Below are 21395 nucleotides of genomic sequence, written 5' to 3' on the forward strand. Positions count from 1 at the left end.
AGTCTCAAGATTCCATTTTTATGAAAAATTAAAATAAGTCCATTTCCACATTTCCAATAGGCCAGCAACACCCAGAATACTCTGTCTTGGCATTCTTAGCACTGGCTTAAATTTCCATCGAAGACTGAAAAACCTCTCTCAATATTCATGCGTTTCACACAAATGCCTTTGTGCTGGGCAGTGGGGAGACGGAGATGCCTCTGACCAGGTTCTGCCTCCCCAGGGCCCCCAGTTCAGTAGGGACAACAGAGAAGTAAATGTCCACTCACTGAGGGACACAGTGTGATTCTCATCGCAGCCCTGTGGTGCTATGGGTGAGGAAATTGAGACTCGGAGTAATTAAATCGTACGTACACACTTAGAAAGTAATTTTTAAAAAAGATTTTAACCTCTGGGGCCCATACTGACCCCAAACTCTTGCCTTACTACCTTTCAACTGGGAACATCGGAAAAAAATACTGTGGGAACATTGAAAAAAAGGTACCGTGCTTTGGGGTCCTATAATTGAAGAAAAGCATAGAATTTGGGCCCAGAGGAACTGCCCATGGGTCTGGGTGCAGGGGAGTGGGAGGTGGAGTGGGAGAGGGGGGATCAGAAAACGTCTTCATAGATTTGGTGACATCAACCCTGATGCAGGGAAACCTAATAAGAGTTTGTCAAGTGAACAAGCACAGGAAGAGAATCCCTGGCCAAACAAACAGTCAAGAGATGGAAGAAGGGGCGCCTGGGTGGCTCAGTTGGTTAAGCGACTGCCTTCGGCTCAGGTCATGATCCTGGAGTCCCGGGATCGAGTCCCGCATCGGGCTCCCTGCTCAGCGGGGAGTCTGCTTCTCCCTCTGACCCTCTCCCCTCTCATGCTCTCTCTCTATCTCATTCTCTCTCTCAAATAAATAAATAAAATCTTTAAAAAAAAAAAAAAGAGATGGAAGAAGGTGCACAGATGTGAATCTTTCTGAATAGGCTTTAGACAGACCCAACAGGAAGGATGTCTTGGTTCTGCCAATACTGGCTAGTCTCAGCCAACCAACCACCCCACAGGACTACTCGGGAAGGAATGTGCAGACGTGGCTTCAGTTACCCTCCTGGGAAGGGGGGAGCAGAGGTGAGGAGACTGCCCTCTTGTAGCCTTCCCTATCTTCACTTCACTATGCCCGGGCTACACTGACCAGGCATTAGCAAGAAGATTGATTACACAAGGCCCTTTGTGCTCCAGCTGAAACCCTGGAGCAGAAATCTGTGCAGAATTTTAACTCTAGTGGGGAGTTTTATGGATATCCACGAAAGCTAAATTCACAGAATCGCAAAAGATTAGCGGTGTTAAGGTCCTTAGTGATGCTATACAATCTTCTCTATTTGCAGAGGAAGCACTAAAGCCTCGGGGGACAGGAGAGATGACTTGGCCAGGATTCCATAGCCACTGAAGGGGTGGCGCCAGGATATGGCACCAAAAACACAAGCAACGAAAGCCAAGACCAACAAGTGAGACTACATCAAACTGAAAAGCTTCTGCACAGAAAAGAAACAATCAACAAATTGAAGAGGCAAACTATAGATTGGGAGAAAATATCTGCAAACCATATAGCATATAAGGGGTTAGGACCCACTTTATATGAGGAACTCACACAATTCAATAGAAAAAATTTCAATTAAAAAATGGGCAGAGGACCCACACAGACATTTTTCTGAAGAAGGCATACAAATGGCCAACAGGAACATGAAAGGACTTATCATCAGGGAAATGCAAAGCAAAACCACAATGAGACGTCATGTCACGCCTGCTGGTAAGAATGCAAACTGGTGCGGCCACAATGAAAGGTAGTATGGAGGGGTCTCAAAAAAATTAACACTAGAACTGCCAGCAATCCTGCTTCTAGGTATATATCCAAAGGAAATGAAATCACTACCTCTAAGAGATATTTGCGTCCCCACATTTAGTACAGCATTATTCACAATAACCAACACGTAGAAACAAGCTTGGTGTTCACCAACAGATGAAAGGATAAAGAAAATGTGCTGTATATACACAATGGAATGTTATTCAGCCATAAAAAAAAACAAAACAAAAAAGAAGGCAATACTGCCATTTACATAGATGGACCTTGAGGGCATAATGCTAAGTAAAATAAGTCAGAGAAAGACAAATACCCTACGATCTCATTTATATGCGGAATCGAAAAAAAAAAAAGCCTCACACCTAGAAACAGAGAGTGGAATGGTGGTTGCCAGGAGCTGGAAGGTGGGAGAAATGGTCATGGCCAAAGGGTACAAACTTCCGGTTACAAGACGAGTTAAGTTCTGGGGATCTGATGTGCAGAAACGGTGACCATAGCTAACAATACTGTATTGTGTACTTGAGCGTTGCTAAGAAAGTAGACCTTAAATGTTCTCACCACAGGCACAAAAATGTAATTATGTCAGGTGGTGGGGGTATTAACTAACCTTATACCTTATGTGGCAATCACTTCATAATACGTCTGTCAAATCATCACGTTGTACACCTTAGCCTTACACATTACATGTCAATTAGATCTCAGTAGCACTGGGGAAAACAGAAAGGGGGGGCAGGACTTGAACCCAGACCACCTAACCCCAGTCCAGCCCTTCGTTTCACATTAAAGGACTGCCGAGGGCCGGGATATATGTAACTTGTTTCGTTTCACTGGCACTTGGCACTTCGTAGGTCTCAGGAAATATGCGAACTAAACCAAGCCAGAAATCTGTGTGCACTAGTCATAGCAGAGTCACATGGAACCATGAGCGAGCCTCTCCACCTCTGAACCTCCATGTCCTTATCTGCAAACGAGATAATGATGCCTCCCCAAACTGAGTGAGGATAGCAGAGGTTAGGAAGCTACAAAGATGCCAGTTGTCACCTGGGCCACTGAAAATGACTTCTTAACGAATAGGACCTCAGTATGCTTTCCCAGAGAGGGGCAGCCTCTTGGGCTTCAGATGTTATCATCATTTTTCCAGTAAACAAATTGATCTGTTAAGCAAGGGACACAAGAGCAGCATGATATATCTAAGCAGGAGGTGAAGTTCTATTTTTGGCAACAAAGAAAACAAAACTTGAAGCAGATGGGGAGGTGGGACCATGGCTCCCACAGTCTCTGCCAACGGCTCTGAATCAACTGCCTTCTTCTGACAGCTGGAGTCCCCGATAGCTTCCGTTTTCGGTCTTTTACTAGTTATGCACCAGAACCCTGGGCCACTGCATCAGCCTCCGGGGGAGGCCACGCTGCATCAACAGAAGGCATTCCAAGCTTGCTGCGGAGGGGTAAGCACTCCGTGCATGGCTGCGGGTTGGGCCATCACCAGGGAAAGGGCAGCAGACCAACCACCGTCTCACCGGATGGCATTTTGGTAAGCTCCTTGTGGCCCAAGTCTGGCCCACACACTTATAAAGTGCCAGGCTCTGTCATGCTGATACCCTGGGCCTCAGAGGAGCTAACTTTTTTAGACGGCTAAACTCACAAGAGGCAAAATTTTTTTAAACCATACCATCTGCGTATTAATTTGCAAATACACCTGAGTTCCTACTATGGGCCAGGCACTGGGATACACACTAGGGACACAGTGATGAGTAGGACCCGTCCGGTCACTCACTGCCCTTGGGGGACTTGGAGTAGGAAAGAAAGATGATTAAACATGCAGTTGCTGGAGCACCTCGGTGGCTCAGTCGGTTAAGCGTCTGCCTTCGGCTCGGGTCATGATCCCAGGGTCCTGGGATCGAGCCCCCCATTGGGCTCCTTGCTCAGAGGGGAGCCTGGTTTTCCCCTGCCTGCCGTTCCCCCTGCTTGTGCTTGCTCTCTCTCTCTCTCTTTAAAATCTTTAAAAAAAAAAAAAAAAGAAAAAATGCAGTTGCCAAACAGTGAATAGGCTTAAGTGGCAGGAAGAGAGAAAAACAAGGTGCTGTGGAGGACTTGCCCCTGACTTGGGGGGAAGAGTAGGTTTGCAGAGAAAATAAAAGGAAACAGGGGTCTGAAGAATTAGCCAAATGGGTCAGGTGAAAGAAGGCAGCCTTGCAGGTGGGAAAGGGGCACAGAGGATGAAGACGAGTGCTCCGGGCGAAAGGAAAGGCATGTACAAAATGCAGAGGAAAGAGACCGTGCTGCCTAAAAAGTTGAATATGGAAGGGTGTCCTGGAGGAAGGGGTGGAAAATGGTGCCACCTGAGGTTGCAGAGGGGGGCACGGCTCTACAAGGCAGGTGAAGGCATAGAAACTCCATTCTCTGGGCCTGCTATCCAGTGCCCAGAAGTCAGCCAGATCAGCATAGCATCTCTATGCAGGAAAACCATGGGAGTAATCAAGTCACCAGAAGGTTCTCTGACAAGCATGGAATCAGGACAAGGAATATACGCTTCCCACTGCAGGTTTTCTTTCTGCCTTGACTCTGACCCACTTATAACTCCACATTTTCCTAGTTCCTAAACCCAGTGGAGAACATTGTTCTCTGGGGTTTTTGCAAATAATGCACTTCATTCAGCCTCGAGGAGCTGAATCAATAAAAGCTAACTGAGGATGGTAACTGGAGGAAAATGGAAGAACCCCATGCTCGCTGGTTCCCTCCAAGAAACCGCAAAAGATTATTGAACAGGTTTTTGGCTTTATTCACTGAAAAATTCTTCTGCTACGAAATACAAACTCCTTCACCATAATAAATACTGTTTTGATAACAAAACTGTACTTTTCTCAAATACCCAGATGGAAAACCATATGCAAAATAAACTCCAAGGAATTTTTTTATTGGCCATCTGCTAACAGGGGAAAGCAAGCCTGCGTCCTCCTCCCCCCCTCACAAAAATTTCCACTGAGAATCCTACTTGCTTCCTGCTAGCGCCACCTGCTGATCATATTTGGGTACCAGTTTTGCAGCCAAATATCAGGAGTGATGTGGATCTTCCCTGTTCTTTGACAAAATAAATATAATCCTAATTAATGTGATAAATAAAATACCTACAAAGTGTCAGGTTTTAGAATGTGTTACAGCTAATCACATGCCCTCCCGCTGTTGAATCAAAAAGTAAAGCCCCCACCCACACCTCTGAAAGCTCACTTCCCAGGCACTCACAAGACACTGTTTACTCTCATAATTAAGCACACCATTTCTAATAAAGCCTCGTGTTTGGCTTCACCTGTCAAAATGTAAATGCACATATCTTTGAAAACAGCAATTCCACTTGGAGATATCTGTCTGAAGGCAATGCTGGCACAGGTGTATAAAGATGCCTACATATGAGAGGTACAGTACCCGACAACATTATTTGTTGAACCAAAGAAATATGAGAACTACCTATACGTTCATCAATAGGAGAATGACTTTAAAAGTCGTGGTGCGGGCGCCTGGGTGGCTCAGTTGGTTAAGCGACTGCCTTCGGCTCAGGTCATGATCCTGGAGTCCCGGGATCGAGTCCCACATCGGGCTCCCTGCTGGGCGGGGAGCCTGCTTCTCCCTCTGACCCTCTTCCCTCTCGTGCTCTCTATCTTTCATTCTCTCTCTCTCAAATAAATAAATAAAATCTTTAAAAAATAATAAATAAATAAAATAAAAGTCGTGGTGCATCCATACAATAGAGTTCTTTGCAGCAGGGACATGGAAAGATGTGTAAGTGGAGGAAAATGGCAGGCTGAAGAAGAGAACGCACAGCATCATCCTATTTCTTTAAAGAAAAAGAACTGTGTGTTACAATGTATATTTGTTCATATGTAGGAAAAAAACTGGAAGGATATACACTAGTGTTTAAATAATCTAATGAGTGGGGGGCGCCTGGGTGGCTCAGTCGGTTAAGCGACTTGCCTTCGGCTCAGGTCATGATCCCGGAGTCCTGGGATCGAGTCCCGCATCGGGCTCCCTGCTCGGCGGGGAGTCTGCTTCTTCCTCTGACCGTCCCCTCTCTCATGCTCTCTCTCTCTGTTTCTCATTCTGTCTCTCTCTCAAATAAATAAAAAATAAAATCTTAAAAAAAAGTCTTTAAAAAATAAATAAATAAATAAATAATCTAATGAGTGGGGATTTTTTTTCTCTTTACATGTCCCTATATTCTTTGAATTCTTAATATGAGTGCATTGTTTTGTATTAAAACAAAAGGTATATTAAAAATAAGAATGCCACATTTGTTTAATCAGGTTCGCAGCTAATAAAGCATTTCATCATCAAATGCTCACTGGATGTGCACAATCACTCCGAGGTTCGGATCACTTCCCCACTTAACAGATGGAGAACTGGGGCTGGAGGAAGGGGCTTGCTGGAGGTCCCAGGAAGAGTAAGTGATGGGCTGGGCTTTCCAGCAAGCGACTAGGGGAGGGTTTTCATAGTCTCATTCTGCATGTGCCAAGTCCTGAGTCAGCAGATTCTAGATGAATATCATCTTAGAGACAAAGAAATCCTCCTCTTGTATTAGGGAACTACTCAGTTTGAAGTACTTGTGGCATCAGTCAAATGGTCTTTGACAGTTCAGGACTTCCAATGCTCAAACAGGAAGAGTCCCTGTCAATCACCTGACCCGCCTCCCATTTTACCGGTGAGAGCCTCTCTGAGTAGCTACCGTCAGAAAGCCAACAGTTGGACAACAAGCACTAGCTCCGCTTTCCATCTTCTCCACCAAACCTGCTCCTCCTTCTCTCGGGCTTCTTGGCAAACGGCACCCCCATCAGATTTCTGAAAGCGTCAATTCCGCCTTCTTCCTCGCCCCCCTCTCTGATCTTTCTCCGACTCCTGTAGCTTCCCCCTTCTAAATATGCCGCATGCCTGACCCTTCTCTGCATAAGACTCCTGTCTTAGCGTCTCAGGACAAGCCTCCGCATCTCTGCCACCTTTCCAAGCGGAGCATCCTTTCCACAGGTCTCACTCCTCTGCCCTCCCCAATCCTGTCTATACTTCACCAGAGGTAACCACATTCTTCCCCATCCCCTACCTAACCCTCTCATGGCTTCCTCCTGTTAACCTGGCATTCAAGGCCCTCCCGGACCTGGCCTCTACTTCTCTAACTTTACCTACTGTCAAACCCTCTTCTTTTAAACTCTAATAACATCAAACTCCTTATCATTCAAATATGTCACACCATTTCACATCTATGCACCTTTGCACAAGCTACTGGTTTGGGCTGGAATGCTCTTCTTTGGTTAGTCTACAAGGCAAGCTCATTGTTTCAAAATCAAATCAGGTGTCACCTCTACCAGGAAGCCTTTTCTTCCTGATGAGACGAACCCTCTCACCACCAGCAAAGTTTTACTCCTTTCTCTAGAATAGTTCTGGACCTTATCCACACATCTATTCAAATATCCTCCCACAGTATAGCACAGAAAGTTAAAGTATTGATTCTGGAGCTAGTCTTCCAAGCTGTGTTACCTTGACAAAATCACTTAACCTCTCTGTGCCTCACTTTCCTCTCCTATGAATAATAGAAGAACCCTATTTGGATCGCTGAAGAATTTTAAATTAGGCAATCCAGGTAAAAAATACTCAGTAAGTGTTGCATTGTTATTGTTACAAAATCATTCATTCAGAGGACTTCCATTTCCAGCCAAGATGTACTGACAGAAACTTGATTTATCTGCCCATCTGAAGCAACCACAAAATAGAATGCATTAAGAATGGTTTTGGAGGCACTGGACATCAGGCAGCAAAGGACAATGATTCCTGAGAGATGTGAGCCCTGTGACTGCCCCAGTTTACTGCCCAGAGAAAGATTCCAGCCCAACAGATCCCCTAAGCTGAGGAAATGAAGTTGTCAGTCAGGGTGACTAAGACAGCTCGTGTTCTCAAGATGGACTACTGGAGAGGAGATTTCTTCACAAAGGGAGGGCCCTGGAGATCCACAGAGGCTCTCCCATTAGTATTTACCTGAGTACAAATCAGTGAGTAATTCTGAGGAAACTACCTGAGGCCAAGGAAAGAACCACCCAAAAAGACTAGAGGTAGCAATGCCAGATGCCCACACACAGCCTGGAATAGTATCCGTTCTCACCAGCAAAACTAGAAAACACCATGGTTCATGGAGCATCAGGTGAAGTACACATAAGATTCTTGCCTCAGTAGTAAGGAATAATTTGGTTAGACTGACCACTGTTCCAGTGGTGCCTGCCTTTAAAAACAAGACCCAAATCTAATTCCACATAACTTAATTGGATCCCATAACAAAGTTCAAGAATATTTGTAGGAATACAAAAATGGACAAATTCATTGAAGGACAAACTACCAAGGCTCATTCAAGAAGAAATAGAAAACATAAATAGCCTATATCTGTTAAAGAAATTGAAATTTTAGTTAAAACCCTCCCAGAAAGAACCATCGGGTCCACATGACTTCACTGGTGAGTTTTACCAAATATTTAAGAAAGAAATAATGCCAATTCTACATACTCTTTCAGAAAATTAAAGAGTAGAGAATACTTCCAACTCCTTCTATGTGACTAGCATTACCCTGATAGCAAAACCAGGCAAAGGTATTGTAAAAAAAAAAAAAAAAAAAAAAAAACTACAGACTATCCCTCATGAATATAGATGCAAGCATTCTTAAAAATTTTTTAGAAAATCAAATCCAACAATATATAAAGAGGATAACATATGACAAGTGAGATTTATCTAAGGAATGAAATGCAAGGTTTATTTGATACTTAAAAATCAATCAATATTATTTGTCATATTAATAAGCTAAAAAAAGAAAATCCATATGATCATCTCAATAGACTCAAGAAAAGTATGTAACAAAATCCAACACCCATTTCTAATTAAAAAAAAAAAAATCCATGGAAACAAGGAACAGAAGGGAACTTCATCAATCTAATAAAGAGCATCTACAAGAAATCTACAAGTAACCCATACTTAATGATGAAAAACTAAAGACTTATCCCCAAAGATCAGGAACAAGTCTAGAACGTCTTCTCTCATCACTTCTATTCAACATTATACGGAGGTTCTAGCCAATGCAATAAGGTAAGAAAAAGAAATAAAGGGCTGATTGGAAAGTAAGAAATCATGAGGACATGAGAGTCTATACAGAAAATCCAGTGGAATCTACAAAATAAGCTACTGAAACTACTGAGTTTAGCAAGGTTTCAGGACACAAGATCAGTATATAAAAGTCAATTGTATTTCTACATACTCCAACAACTAGATATTGAAGTTTAAAAATACAACATTGCCAATCTATCAAAAATTTGAAATACTTAGGAATAAGCTTGACAAAAGATGTGACAAACCTATGCACTAAAAACTAAAAGACATTGCCCAATGAAATTAAAGAAGACCTAAATAAGAGGAGAGATATATATCACATTACATATAAAATAAAAGGAGAGATGTATATTATATATCAGAAACTCAATGCTGTTAAGAAGTTGATTTTACCTAAAGTGAAACGTAGACTCAATGCAATTCTAATCAAAATCCCAGCAGGCTCTCTCATAAATTGACAAGCTGATTCTAAAATTCATATGGCAGATCAAAAGACTATAATAGCCTAGACAACTCTGAAAAAAATGACAAAAGTTGGAGGACTTATATTACCTGATCTTAAGACTTATTGGAAAGCTACAGTGACAGACAGTGAGGTATTAGCATAAAAATAGACAAATACATCAATGGAATAGAATAGAGAATTCAGAAACACCCACACATACTTGAGCAACTATTTTCAACATAAATGCAAATGCAATTTGGGAGAGAAAGGTTAGTATGCTCATCAAATGTTTCTGAAATAAGTGGATGTCTATGTCCAAAAAAAGTTAACTTCAATCCATACCTCACACCACATTCAAAAATTAACTCAAACAAATCATAGATCTAAACTTAAAACTATAAAATTTCTAGACAAAAACATAAAACATCTTTGTGAATTTTGGTTAGGTCAAGGTTCTTATGTATAACACCAAAAGCATGATTCATAAAAGAGCAAATTGATAAATTGGACTTCATCAGAATGAAAAATTTGATCTTCAAAAGACATGGTTGAGACAATGAAAAGACAAGGCACAGACTGGAAGAAAATATTTGTAATTGATACATCTGATAAATACCTATATTCAAAATACATAAAGAACTCTTGAAACTCAATAATACGAATACTCAATTTTTTAAATGGACACCAGATATAAATTTATTTCATTAAAGAATGCATTTGAAAAATATTTTTTAAATAAAGAATTTAAAAAAGAATGCATTTGGATGGCAAAGCACATGAAAAGATGTTCAACATCATTAATAACGAGGGAAATACAAACTACATAATAAGAAAAGGCTACACACCTATTAGAACAGCTAAAATTGAAAAGACTGACTACTACCAAGTGTTGGCAAGAATGTGGGAGAACTAAAATGCTTATACATGGCTGAAGGGAATATAAAATGACACAACCACTTTGGAAAACAATTTGTACTTTCTTTAATATCAAATATACACCTACTATATGATCCAGACACTCCATTCTTAAGTGTTTACTCAAGAGAAATGAAATCATATGTCCACACAGAGACTCAGACATGGATACTCATAGTATCTTTATTTGTAATAGGCCAAAACTGGAATCAATCTAAATATCCAGCAGCAGCTGAAGGTATAAGCAAACTGTGGTATATACATTCAATGGAATACTCCTCAATAATAAACCTACATGAATTATTGATGAATACTATAACCTGGAAGAATCCCAAAATAATTATATTGAGTGAAAGAAGCCAGGACCAAAAAAAATTTTTTTGAAAGAAAAAATAAGAGTACCTGCTATATTATTTCATTTATATAAAATTTTACAAAGTGCAAACTAGTCTTGATAAAAAGCAGATCCATAGTTGCCTTGTGATGGGAGGTAGAGGGCAGGGAAAGAAAGAAAGGAAGGATTACAAAGGGACATGAGGAAACATTTTGATGTGATGGATATGTTCATTATCTTGATTGTGGTAACGGTTTCATGGATTTTTACATATATCAAAACATATCAAACCGCACACTTGAAATATTTGCGGTTTATTGTACTTCAATTATATCTTAACTAAAGCTTTTTTTAAAAAAGTATGAGACAAATAGGCTATCCACATAGTCTCAAAATATGTCCCCACAAGATACTTACAAAGGAAAAATGGTAACTTTTTATGGAGAAACCTAACAGAAACTACCTTAACTAAGTGATCAAAGTTAACGTCACCAGAAATAAGACATCCTGACATCATGTACCTCCTGATATGCTGCATTGAGAAGGTCACAACATCACTTTGTAGTATTCTTATGAAAAATGTGTAATCTGAATCTAATCATGAAAAAATCAGACAAAACCAAATTGAGGGACATTCTAAAAAAATAAACTGACCAGTACTCTTCAAAAGAGTCAAGGTCATGAAAGACAAAGGTAGGTTGGAGAACTGTTACAACTCAGAGGAGACTAAGGGGAAATGACAACTAAATGCAATGAGTAAACATGGAGTGGATCCTGAACCAGGAAAAAAAGACATTAGCAGGACAATATAGAAATGCAAATAAGGTGCATAGATTATTAATTAATATTATATCAATGTTAATTTCCCAGCTTCAGTAATTGTATAAGATGTTAACATTAGGGGAAGCTAAATGAAGAGAACATGGGCGCTCTTTCTGTATACTATTTTTGCAATTTTTGTAAGTAATTATTTCAAAACAGTTTCAAAACTGAATGTAAAATAAAGACATTTTCAAACAAAAGCTGGGAGAACAGCAGATCTGTACTATAAAAAAATATGTTTAAAAAAATTCTTCAAGTTGAAGGAAAATAATTCCCAGATGGAATCCAAGAGCTACTTGAAGGAATGGAGAATACTGGAAATGTAAATATACAGGTGAGTATACTAGACAAATATACTCATTTTTCAGTTTCTTTATAAGATAATTGACTTTTCAATGCAAAAATAAAAACACTGAATTGTGGGGTTTATAACACAGAAGCAAACTATATGATAATACCATAGAGGATGAAGATGGGCAAAGAGGTATACCGTTGTGAAGCACATATACTTTACTTCAAGTATGTAATACTTAAATGTATATGTGACAAGTTAAAGATGTATTGTAAACCCTAGATTGATTCTAGGGCTAAGACAAAAATTAAAAACATTTTTAAAGAGGCATAGCTGGTAAGCCTAAAGAGGAGATAAAATAAAACACTAAAGATACTCAAGTAATCTAAACATATAGAATAAATAGTAAAGGCATAGGAAGATGGTATACTTGAAGCCAATAATATTGATGATCGCATTAATTTAAGTGGGCCAAGCATACCAATTAAACGGCAGGGATTGTCAAACTGGATAAAAGATCATAACCCAATTACACGATGTCAACAAGAAGCAATCTTTAAAAATGCAAATAGGATAAAAGTAAAAGAATGGTAAAAAGATATACCATGCAAATACTAAACCAAAAGAAGCTGGAGGTACTGTATTAATATCAAAAAGAGTAGATTTCAGGACAAGAAAAGTTACCTTCTAATGGAGTCAAATCATCAAGCTAACAACAACTTCAAAAATACAGGAAGCAAAAACAGACATAACTAAAAAAAAAAAAAAAAAAAAGACAATCCACAATGAGATTTGGAAATTTAACATACCCTCTCAGTAACTGACTGAATAAGTCAGCAGTAAATTAGTAAGGAATATGTGAACAGTACCAAGTACCAACTTGACCTAATTGACATTTATCAGATGCCACACCAACAACTCCAGAATACATATTATTTTCAAGTACACATGAAACAGTCATCAACATAAACTATAGGGGCATCTGGGGGGTGCAGGCAGTTAAGTGTCCGTCTCTTGGTTTTGGCTCAGGTCATGACTGCATGGTCGTGAGATCGAGCCCTGCATTGGGCTCCATGCTCAGTGCTGAGTCTGCTTGGGATTCTCTCTCCCTCTCCCTCTGCTTTTCCCACTTGTGCGCTCTCTCTCTCTCTCTAAATAAATAAATCCTTTTTTAAAAAAATATAAATAATATATGGGCCATAAGATGACTTTCAACAAATTTAAAGGGACTAAGATAATACTGAATATATTCTTTGATGTCAACAAAATTAAATTATAAATCAGTAACAAAGAATACTTGGGACAGTTCCAAAATTATTAATAAACCCAACAACCCATTTCTAAGTAACCTATGGGTCAAAGAAATCTCAAGGGAAATTAGACAACATTTTTGTTAAGTGGTAATGAAAATATAATATACAAAAATTTCTGAGATGCTTTAATGTTTAAAAATCAATCAACTGAATTAGGTTCGTCCTTAAAAAGTTAGAGAAAGATGAGAAAATTAAACCCAAAAGAAGTAGAAATCAATGATATAGAAAATGGCCAAACAATACAGAAAAACAACAAAATCATAAGTTGGTTCTTTGAAAAGATCAACAAAATTAATAAACCTGTAGCTAGGTTGATATAAAAAGAAAGAGAAAGAGAGAAGGAAGGAAGGAAGGTAGGCAGGCAAAGAAAGAAAAAGAAAACACAAATTACCAATATCAGCAATGAAATGGGGAGATCACCACATATCTCATAGACATTAAAAAATAAGGAAATACTGTTTTTCAAAACTTTCATCAGTAAATTGGACAACCCAGATAAAATGGATTAATTCCTTGAAAGAACAAATTACCTATATGTATTAAAAAATTAATTCGTAATTTAAAATGTTCCCAGAAAGAAAGCTCCATGCCCAAATACCTTCAATAGTGTATTCTATCAAGCATTTAAGAAAGAAATACCAATCTTATACAAAATTTTCAAAACAGTAAAGAAATATTTGCTAACTCATTTAATAAGGATTGCCTGATACAAAGACCAAAGACATCACACACCATTTTCTCTCATGAACAATGACACAAAAATTCCTACGTATCAGCAAATACAGTTTAGCAGTATTTAAAAAGGATAATATAACCATATAAGATTTATAACAGGAATGCAAAGTTAGCTTAATATTTAAAATATGAATTGGTGGTTCATCGTATTATCAAAATAAAGAGAAAAATCATACCATCTTAACAGATGCTGAAAAGCATTTGACAAGATTGAGCACCCATTCATGATGAAAAACTTCTGCAAACTATAGAAGACACCTTCCTCAACCTGATAAAGGCCATCTATGAACAACCTATGGCTAACATCACATATAACATGATAAGACGTATGCTTTCCCCCAACATTGAGAACAAGGCAAAGATGTCCACTCTAATTACTTCTAATTCAATGTTGTATTGGAGATCCTAGCCCAGTGCAGTTTAATAAGAAAAAATAAAATAAATAAAAGGCATGTAAGATTAGAAAGAAAGAAACAAAATATATTAATTCACAAGTGAATTAATTGTATACCTAGAAAATCCTAACAAATCTACAAAAAAAGAACTTGTAGAACTAATAAGGGAATTGAGCAAGGTCATATAAGTTCAAAGTAAAAAGTCAGTTGGATGTCTATATACTAGCAACAAACAATAGGAAAATGAAATTCAAAAAATATCATTTACAATAGCATAAAAAAACAAAACTTCTTAGGGAAGTCTTGTACTCTGAAAGCTATAAATCATTACTGAGACAAATTAAGGAAGATATAAATAAATGGAGATAAAAGTTATGGATTAGATGAGTCGACACTGTTAAGATGTCCACTGTCTCCAAACCGATCTGTAGATTCAAAGCAATCCCAATCAAAGTCCCAGTGGGCTTCTTTGTAGAAATGGGCAAACTGGTTAAAAAACTGATACGGAAATGCAATAGCCCTATAATAACCAAAACAATTATGATGATAAACAAAGTGGGAAGACTTGCACTACGTGATTTCCAGACTGACTCCGACTTAGAGTAACCAAGATAAAATGCGGTAGTAGCGTAAAAGTAAACATATAGATGAATGCAACAAAACAGACTCCAGAAACAGACCAAACACATGCAGTCAACTGGTTTTCAACAAGGTTGCCAAGCTAATTAATTCAATGAGGGAAACAATCATCCTTACAACAAAAGGCACTGAACAACTGAATATCCCTATGGAACAAAGTAAACTTCAACACTGATCTTATGCCATACACAGAAATTAAGTTGAAATGAATCATAAACCTAAATGTAGACACTAAAACTAACAAACCCCTAGAAAAAAACAGTACAAAATCTTCACCACCTTTAATTGGGCAAAGATGCTATAGGTATCACACAAAAGCACAAACTATAAAAGAAAAAAATGGTAAGCTCAACTTCACCAAAATTAAAAACTTTTGTTCCTCAAACGGCAGAGTTAAAACATGAAAAGTTAAGAGGGAGAAAATATTCACAATACACATACAAATGACTTGTACACAGAATATATAAGGAAACTACAACTTAAAAATAAAATGCCCAGAGAAATGAGCAAAAGTTTGTACACATAACAAAAGAAGATATTTGAATGGTCCAAAGGCATATGAAAAGATGCTCAACATCTGGTCATAGGGGAGATGTGATTTAAAACCATAGAGAGATACAACTACGTATCTCCCAGAATGTCTAAGGTTCAAAAAACTAACAATACAAGGCTTGGTGATGATGTGGAGCAAAGAGAACTCTCACACACTGCTGGTGAGGGTGTACAACCACGCTGGAAAACAAGTTCGGCAAGTTCTTATAAGTTAAACATACATATACCATGTGATCCAAAAATTCCACTCGTAGGTATTACCCAAGGGAAATGAAAACATATAACTACATAATGATTTGCATGTGATCAGTCATGGCAGTTTTATTTATAAAATCCCCAAACTGGGGATGGCCCAAATGCCCATCAAGTGGGAAATGGATAAGCAAATTCATACAATGGAATATTACTCACCAATAAAAATACAAATGGCTAATACATACAACAAATATGGATGAATCTCAAAAATATAATTCTGAAAGAAAAACAAAGACTAACAGGCAAAACGAATCTCTAATGAGAACACAGACCAGCGGTTGCCTGGGCTGGGGGAGTTGCGGGAATGGCCTGCAAGGAGGACAGAGGAACTTGGGGGTTGACGGAGAAGTTCTCACATATCTGATGTTGAAGGCACAGTTGGTAGGTATCTCATTTAAATTCACAGGATAGTTAGATATAGAGTTGTGGAAATGGGACAGAAAGATATTCCACAAAGGGACAAGGACATGAGCAGAGCCACAGAAGTGAGAAATTGAGGGGTGAGTATGGGGAGCGGCTCAGAGTTTATTTTTTAAAATTAACTTTATTGAAGCATAATTTGCATGAATAAAATGCATCCATTTTAGGTTAATAATTGGATGAATTTCAAGAAATGTACAAACTCATGTGACCACCATCCCATTGAGAGCTTCCTTTTAAAAAATTACCACTTCAAGCTTTTTTGTGCCTACTAAATCATCATTTTATTACAAGTTTTATCATTTAATATTAAAACCAAAACAACACGCAGGCTATAAGACAGCTTATAAAAAGCATAGGCCTTGGGGTGACAGGGTGGCTCAGTGGGTTAAGTGTCTGCCTTCAGCTCAGGTCATGATCTCAGGGTCCTGGGATCCAGCCTCGTACCGGGTTCCCTGCTCAGCAGGGAGTCTCTTTCTCCCTTTGCCCCTCCCCCTGTTTGTATTTTCTCTCTGTCTCTCTCTCTCTCTCTGTCTCTGTCTCTGTCTCTCTCTCTCTCAAACAAATAAATAAAATCTTTTAAAAAAATCCATAGGTCTTGAAATCAGCTCTAGGTTTAAATTCCACTTCTCCAGCAAGTCACCTTGCTTATCAAAGTCTGTTTCCTCATCCACAAAATGGGATTAATAATAAAATCAACTTGACAAGATTGCTGTGAGGATTGAAAGAAATAACGTTAAGCTTCTGGCACAATGCCTGAAACACAGTAGGACCAATAAATGGTATTAATCCTATCACATCACAATAAGATGGGCATTTGTTATATAGTTACCCTCAGAGGTATGTATGCACCATGGAACCCACTGGCAAAGGCTTTGAAGGGGTCCCAAATGAAAAATGGCAAACCTCAATTCAGTTTCCCTACTGGTACTGTTTCACAATCAGTGGTGAAGGCTCCAAAGTATTTCATGCTCAAACATTTTGCTTTGATATGGAATGGGAGATTTGAAAATTGATTCTGGAGCAGATTTAAAGCAGAACACCTAAAAGGTCCCCCCACCCCACCTCCACAGTGTGTCAGACCTCCTCCCTAGCCTTAAAACGGAGCCCGACCTCCCACATTTCATACCACAGGATGAAGGGGAGACCACACCCTAGATTCACCCAAACAGTCCCAATCTGCTGGAGGGCTCAATCACCTGCTCCAGCCCTATCTCCCTCGCTTTCCAAACATCAGTTCCATGACCCCGCTCCCAATATCAGCCTCAGGCCAGACGCACTTTTTAGTTTACCTACCTGTCACCCTGCCTATTCAACTGCAAGCTCCTTGATCACTGCCAACACTCACCGTGTACTGCTGAGACACTCCCTTGGCTAGCCGCAGCTTCCTGGGGACCCCCCCACCCCAGGTCCCAGCACACAGGACCCAGGACCCCAGCTCTCAGGACACAGTCACAACCATAACATAATTCAAGGGTCACGGGGATGGAGTGCCATCTACCTGAGCAACAAAGAGCTGGAACTCGTCAGGCAGAATCCATGAGCGAGGATAGAAGTTGTACTCCTCAGGAAAGAGATTCTGCATGATTCTCACGGCTCTGCTCAGAGTAATTTTACGCACCATCTCCGTCATGCCTGGGGAGAAGAGAAGCTGTGAGGTTTGAACAGCAGTGGGCCGCTAGCTATAAAACAGCCATCATCAGGGGACTTTCAAAACCACCCACCCGACATATTCGCTTTTGCAGACAGGATAAAAAAAGGTAGCTGTTCCCCACAGCAGTGACTCATGGTTTGGAAAGACCTACCAAATTAATGAAAAACTTGAGGTAATAGATGGATAGTTTTTTCCCTTATGAAAATGAAGCATCAACTGGAAGGAATGGGTTTCCACTAGTTCATTAATCCATTCTTTGTCAGTCTCCTCGATAGTGGATAAAGAGAAGCATTTACATCTTGCACTTAAAACTTAATATCCTCCTTAATTTGGGGCCACCATCCATAATTCTAGGACTGCTTCCATCTTATACCCTTGAGAATATCATCTACTGGACTCTGCTTACATTACGAGAAGCTTAATTAAGTTGCTTTGCTTTAATCTTCCATGAGTATTCAAGGTATAAAATAGAAAAATATACAGCTTTCAGCATAAAATCTGTCTCCTTGAAATAAGGACAGAAAGTAGAAAGGATATCATAGCATAATTTATAGTTTAGGGGGAGAAAAATGCAATCTGTAGGAGTTCTTCAGTTATAAGTACTGACACTAACATTGATCAGACCTCATTAATTTGCCCAGAGGGGATTAAAATGACTCACTTATAAAACATTTTGAAAGAATGGTGGCTTTTTTTTTTTCTTGTAGCATCTTTAGGAACTCTGACAAGAGAAGAAACTGAGTCTATACCTTAGCAAATTTTCAGCAAATAGGTAAAAATTCTTTTAAGTTTTAGCATGCTTATCTCTTAAGGCAAATATCACCACTGAAAATGGAGACTAGAAATGGCCTTCACCCTGGGACAGGCAACACAGTTCCATCCCTGACACTAGGAACTGGCTTAGCGAAGTTATTTTTTACAGAAAGCACAAAGTTTCATGTCAGCTTGGCATGTCCGAATTATCACACATTCCAAATGGACACAATCAGAACGAACGAGATTTCTCGAAATTCCCATGTTCAGGAAGTGAAGGGTGGACATTTTGAGAATGAAGGTTTTAATAACCTATTTCTTGCTTCCCTCAGCATATTAAAAAGCGCAATAAATCCAAAGATTGCAGATTCAAGATGTCAATGCCCAGCTTCTTGGTTCTTGTTTAGGATAGAGAGAAGGATTAAATAAGAAATAAAGGAGCTTGAAAAGCACTAATAAACTGTGCTCTGATGTGAACTCTTCAATATTAAAGAAAACTCACTGAGAACATTGTTCTGAGCTTCCTAAGAAATAAGTACGAGCCCAGAAAATTCTAGCTGTTTCCTTTTAGTCCCCTCCAAAATTAGAATTTTTGAGTCATAAACACTGGAGCCGAACACCAAATACACAAAACAAAAACTTCAACTGTTTTTGAGGGTTTTTCCTTTTCTTTGACAACAGTTTGTTATCATACTAGACTAAAACGCTTCATAACTAACTATAATACAGCACCTTACATCAAATAGATGAAGCCTCCTGACCGTTGTGGTACTTTCTACACTTTTAATGGCCTTGTGACAGGGGAAGTTTCTCTTTCAGAAACCCCTCAGCAGGTCGGACAGACTCACACAACACAGACAGAAGTGCTATGAGTACAGAAGTGTGGTTTGAATGCTCCAGAAAAGCCTTGTGGAAATCAATGTCCAGGGGTGCCTGGGGGGCTCAGTCGGTTAAGTGTCTGACTCTTGATTTCGGCTCAGGTCATGATCCCAGGGTCGTGAGATGCAGCCCTGCATCAGGCTCCACACTGGGCATGGAGCCCACTTGAGATTTTCTCTCTCCCTCTCCCTCTGCCCCTCCCCTGCACTCTCTCCCTCTCTAAAAAAAAAGAAAAGAAAAAAATCAATTTCCGGCAAATTGAGTACATAATCATTCGAAACCTGCGATGGCTCCTACTGTAATGTGGATCCTAAGTCCCCCCACCAGCTGACAGATCTGCTCCCAAGTCTGCTTTTGTGCCAGTCTCCAGGTAGTTCTCTACTGAAAACAGCCAACTTTGGAAGCACCCTACAATCCAACGGCTACTTTCCCCAGACAGTTCAGTTCTGACCCACAGTCTCTGGACGACTCGCCCCTCCTCTACCTAAATACCTGTCTCCAGGAGGCACCCAGTGTCAACCTCCCTCAGTCCACTCACCACCAAAACCTTGGTTCCTCCACCATATCTCCGACCCCTCCCTCCACCCCATGTGGAAGCTGCTGGCGTCTGGGCTTCTGGTGGTGGCTCAGAGACAGATGTGGGGAGTGTCTTCGGCTCTCACGGGAATAGCTGGGTTTCTAGCTAAGCCAGAACAGACGTTCCCAAGCAAATAGGGGAAAAGAGAGGTCACTGCCAGGCTCTGCTGGCTCTAGACTCTACCTCCCTTCTCCAAGGAACTGCAGCACCTGACCCTCCCTGGGACGCCTGCCCTAGGCTCTGGGACACACTCTGACCTGAGCTGGAAGCTCTAGGTCCAACCATCAGCTCCCTGCCCACCGAGATTGAGAATAAGGCAATCTTTGACCCTGACTTTGTACTCCAATTAGATAAGGAGGATTTCAGCGTCTTTCTGAGGCTTTCTGATTGCTTTGTCCCCAGGTTTTGGTAATCTGTCTTTTGCTCCTGGTGCCTGAGTAGCTGCCTTGGCAATGCCTTTACTTTGTTCCTACCAGTGTTCCTCCTCTGTTCCACCCAAGACTACCCAGCAAGGGCTGGGTCCTCCTGCTTGGGACCTGAGCCCTGTGCCTGCCCTCCCACTGCCTACTTAAGAGGTTCTTTTGAGGCTCACTGCCTACCTGGGGTTCCCAGCAGGTCTTTCTCCAGATGTCCCTATGGTGGCAGGTCCCCTCTCAACTGGGAAAACACTCTAACTCAGGTGGGAGCTTCCCACACCAAGAACTTGCCTCCTGTCACTCCTGGGCCTGGTTCTTCTCTCTGCTACACTGGAGTCTCGAGGCCTGGTAGATCTCAACCCCTGTGAAGCTACACAAGAGGGTACCAGTCTGATCCTTAGGCTTGCCCACACAGACCTATTTAACCCAATTTAAAACAAAAACAAAACAAAATCTGAGCTATTTCGGGAGTACTGTTCAATCCAAATATCATTGACAACAATAATTCTTGGCAAAACACATTCCAACCACCCAACGACAAATAACTTCTTCCAGATGCACCCTCTTTTCTCTGTTCGCAGTGCCGCTGATGAGTTCATCTTTTGCCTGGCTCCTCTTAGCTCTACCTCTGTCTCCTGCCTCCGCCCTTCCACCCACCTCCAACGCATCCCTCTGGGGGGCCTTCTGAAAATGCAAGCTGGCCCATGTCGCTCTCTGGCCTAACAATTTCTCAGTGGCTCCCATGACCTTCCGACTATAAGGATGCTATCCTTCGGTCCCTGCTTATCACCCATCCACAGCCCCTCTCACACCTGACCCTTTCTGACCATCCATAGGCCACTTGCCCTTTGCTGAATGAGCAACCTACTCTAAACATTCTAGGTCTCTGCACCAACTCTATTCCTGCATTTTGCAGGGAGGTCAGGCCCGTCCAGCCCTGGAGCCTCAGTTCGCACGTTCTCCTGGGTCTCCCGCCCTGTCTGCCCCCCAAGCAGATCTAGGTTAGGTCATGTGCCCTCGTTCCAAACCACCCGGGCACCCCA

At 40.5% G+C, this 21395-nt stretch overlaps 1 protein-coding gene across 2 annotated transcripts in view; it reads right to left on the minus strand.

Annotated features, from left to right (window-relative positions):
* Positions 1-21395, minus strand: part of TTLL11 (tubulin tyrosine ligase like 11) — a 222178-nt gene that overhangs the window by 153522 nt on the left and 47261 nt on the right. For both annotated transcript variants that reach the window (XM_028107889.2, XM_088019260.1), the window contains exon 3: positions 17575-17708. In XM_028107889.2, coding sequence (XP_027963690.2) covers positions 17575-17708 — 134 coding nt within the window. The remainder of the gene's footprint in view (positions 1-17574; positions 17709-21395) is intronic.

Source organism: Eumetopias jubatus, unplaced genomic scaffold (genome assembly GCF_037043125.1).
Source record: "Eumetopias jubatus isolate StellerSeaLion01/CBP00866 unplaced genomic scaffold, mEumJub1_p1.0 scaffold_15, whole genome shotgun sequence".
In the NCBI taxonomy this organism is placed as follows: domain Eukaryota; kingdom Metazoa; phylum Chordata; class Mammalia; order Carnivora; family Otariidae; genus Eumetopias; species Eumetopias jubatus.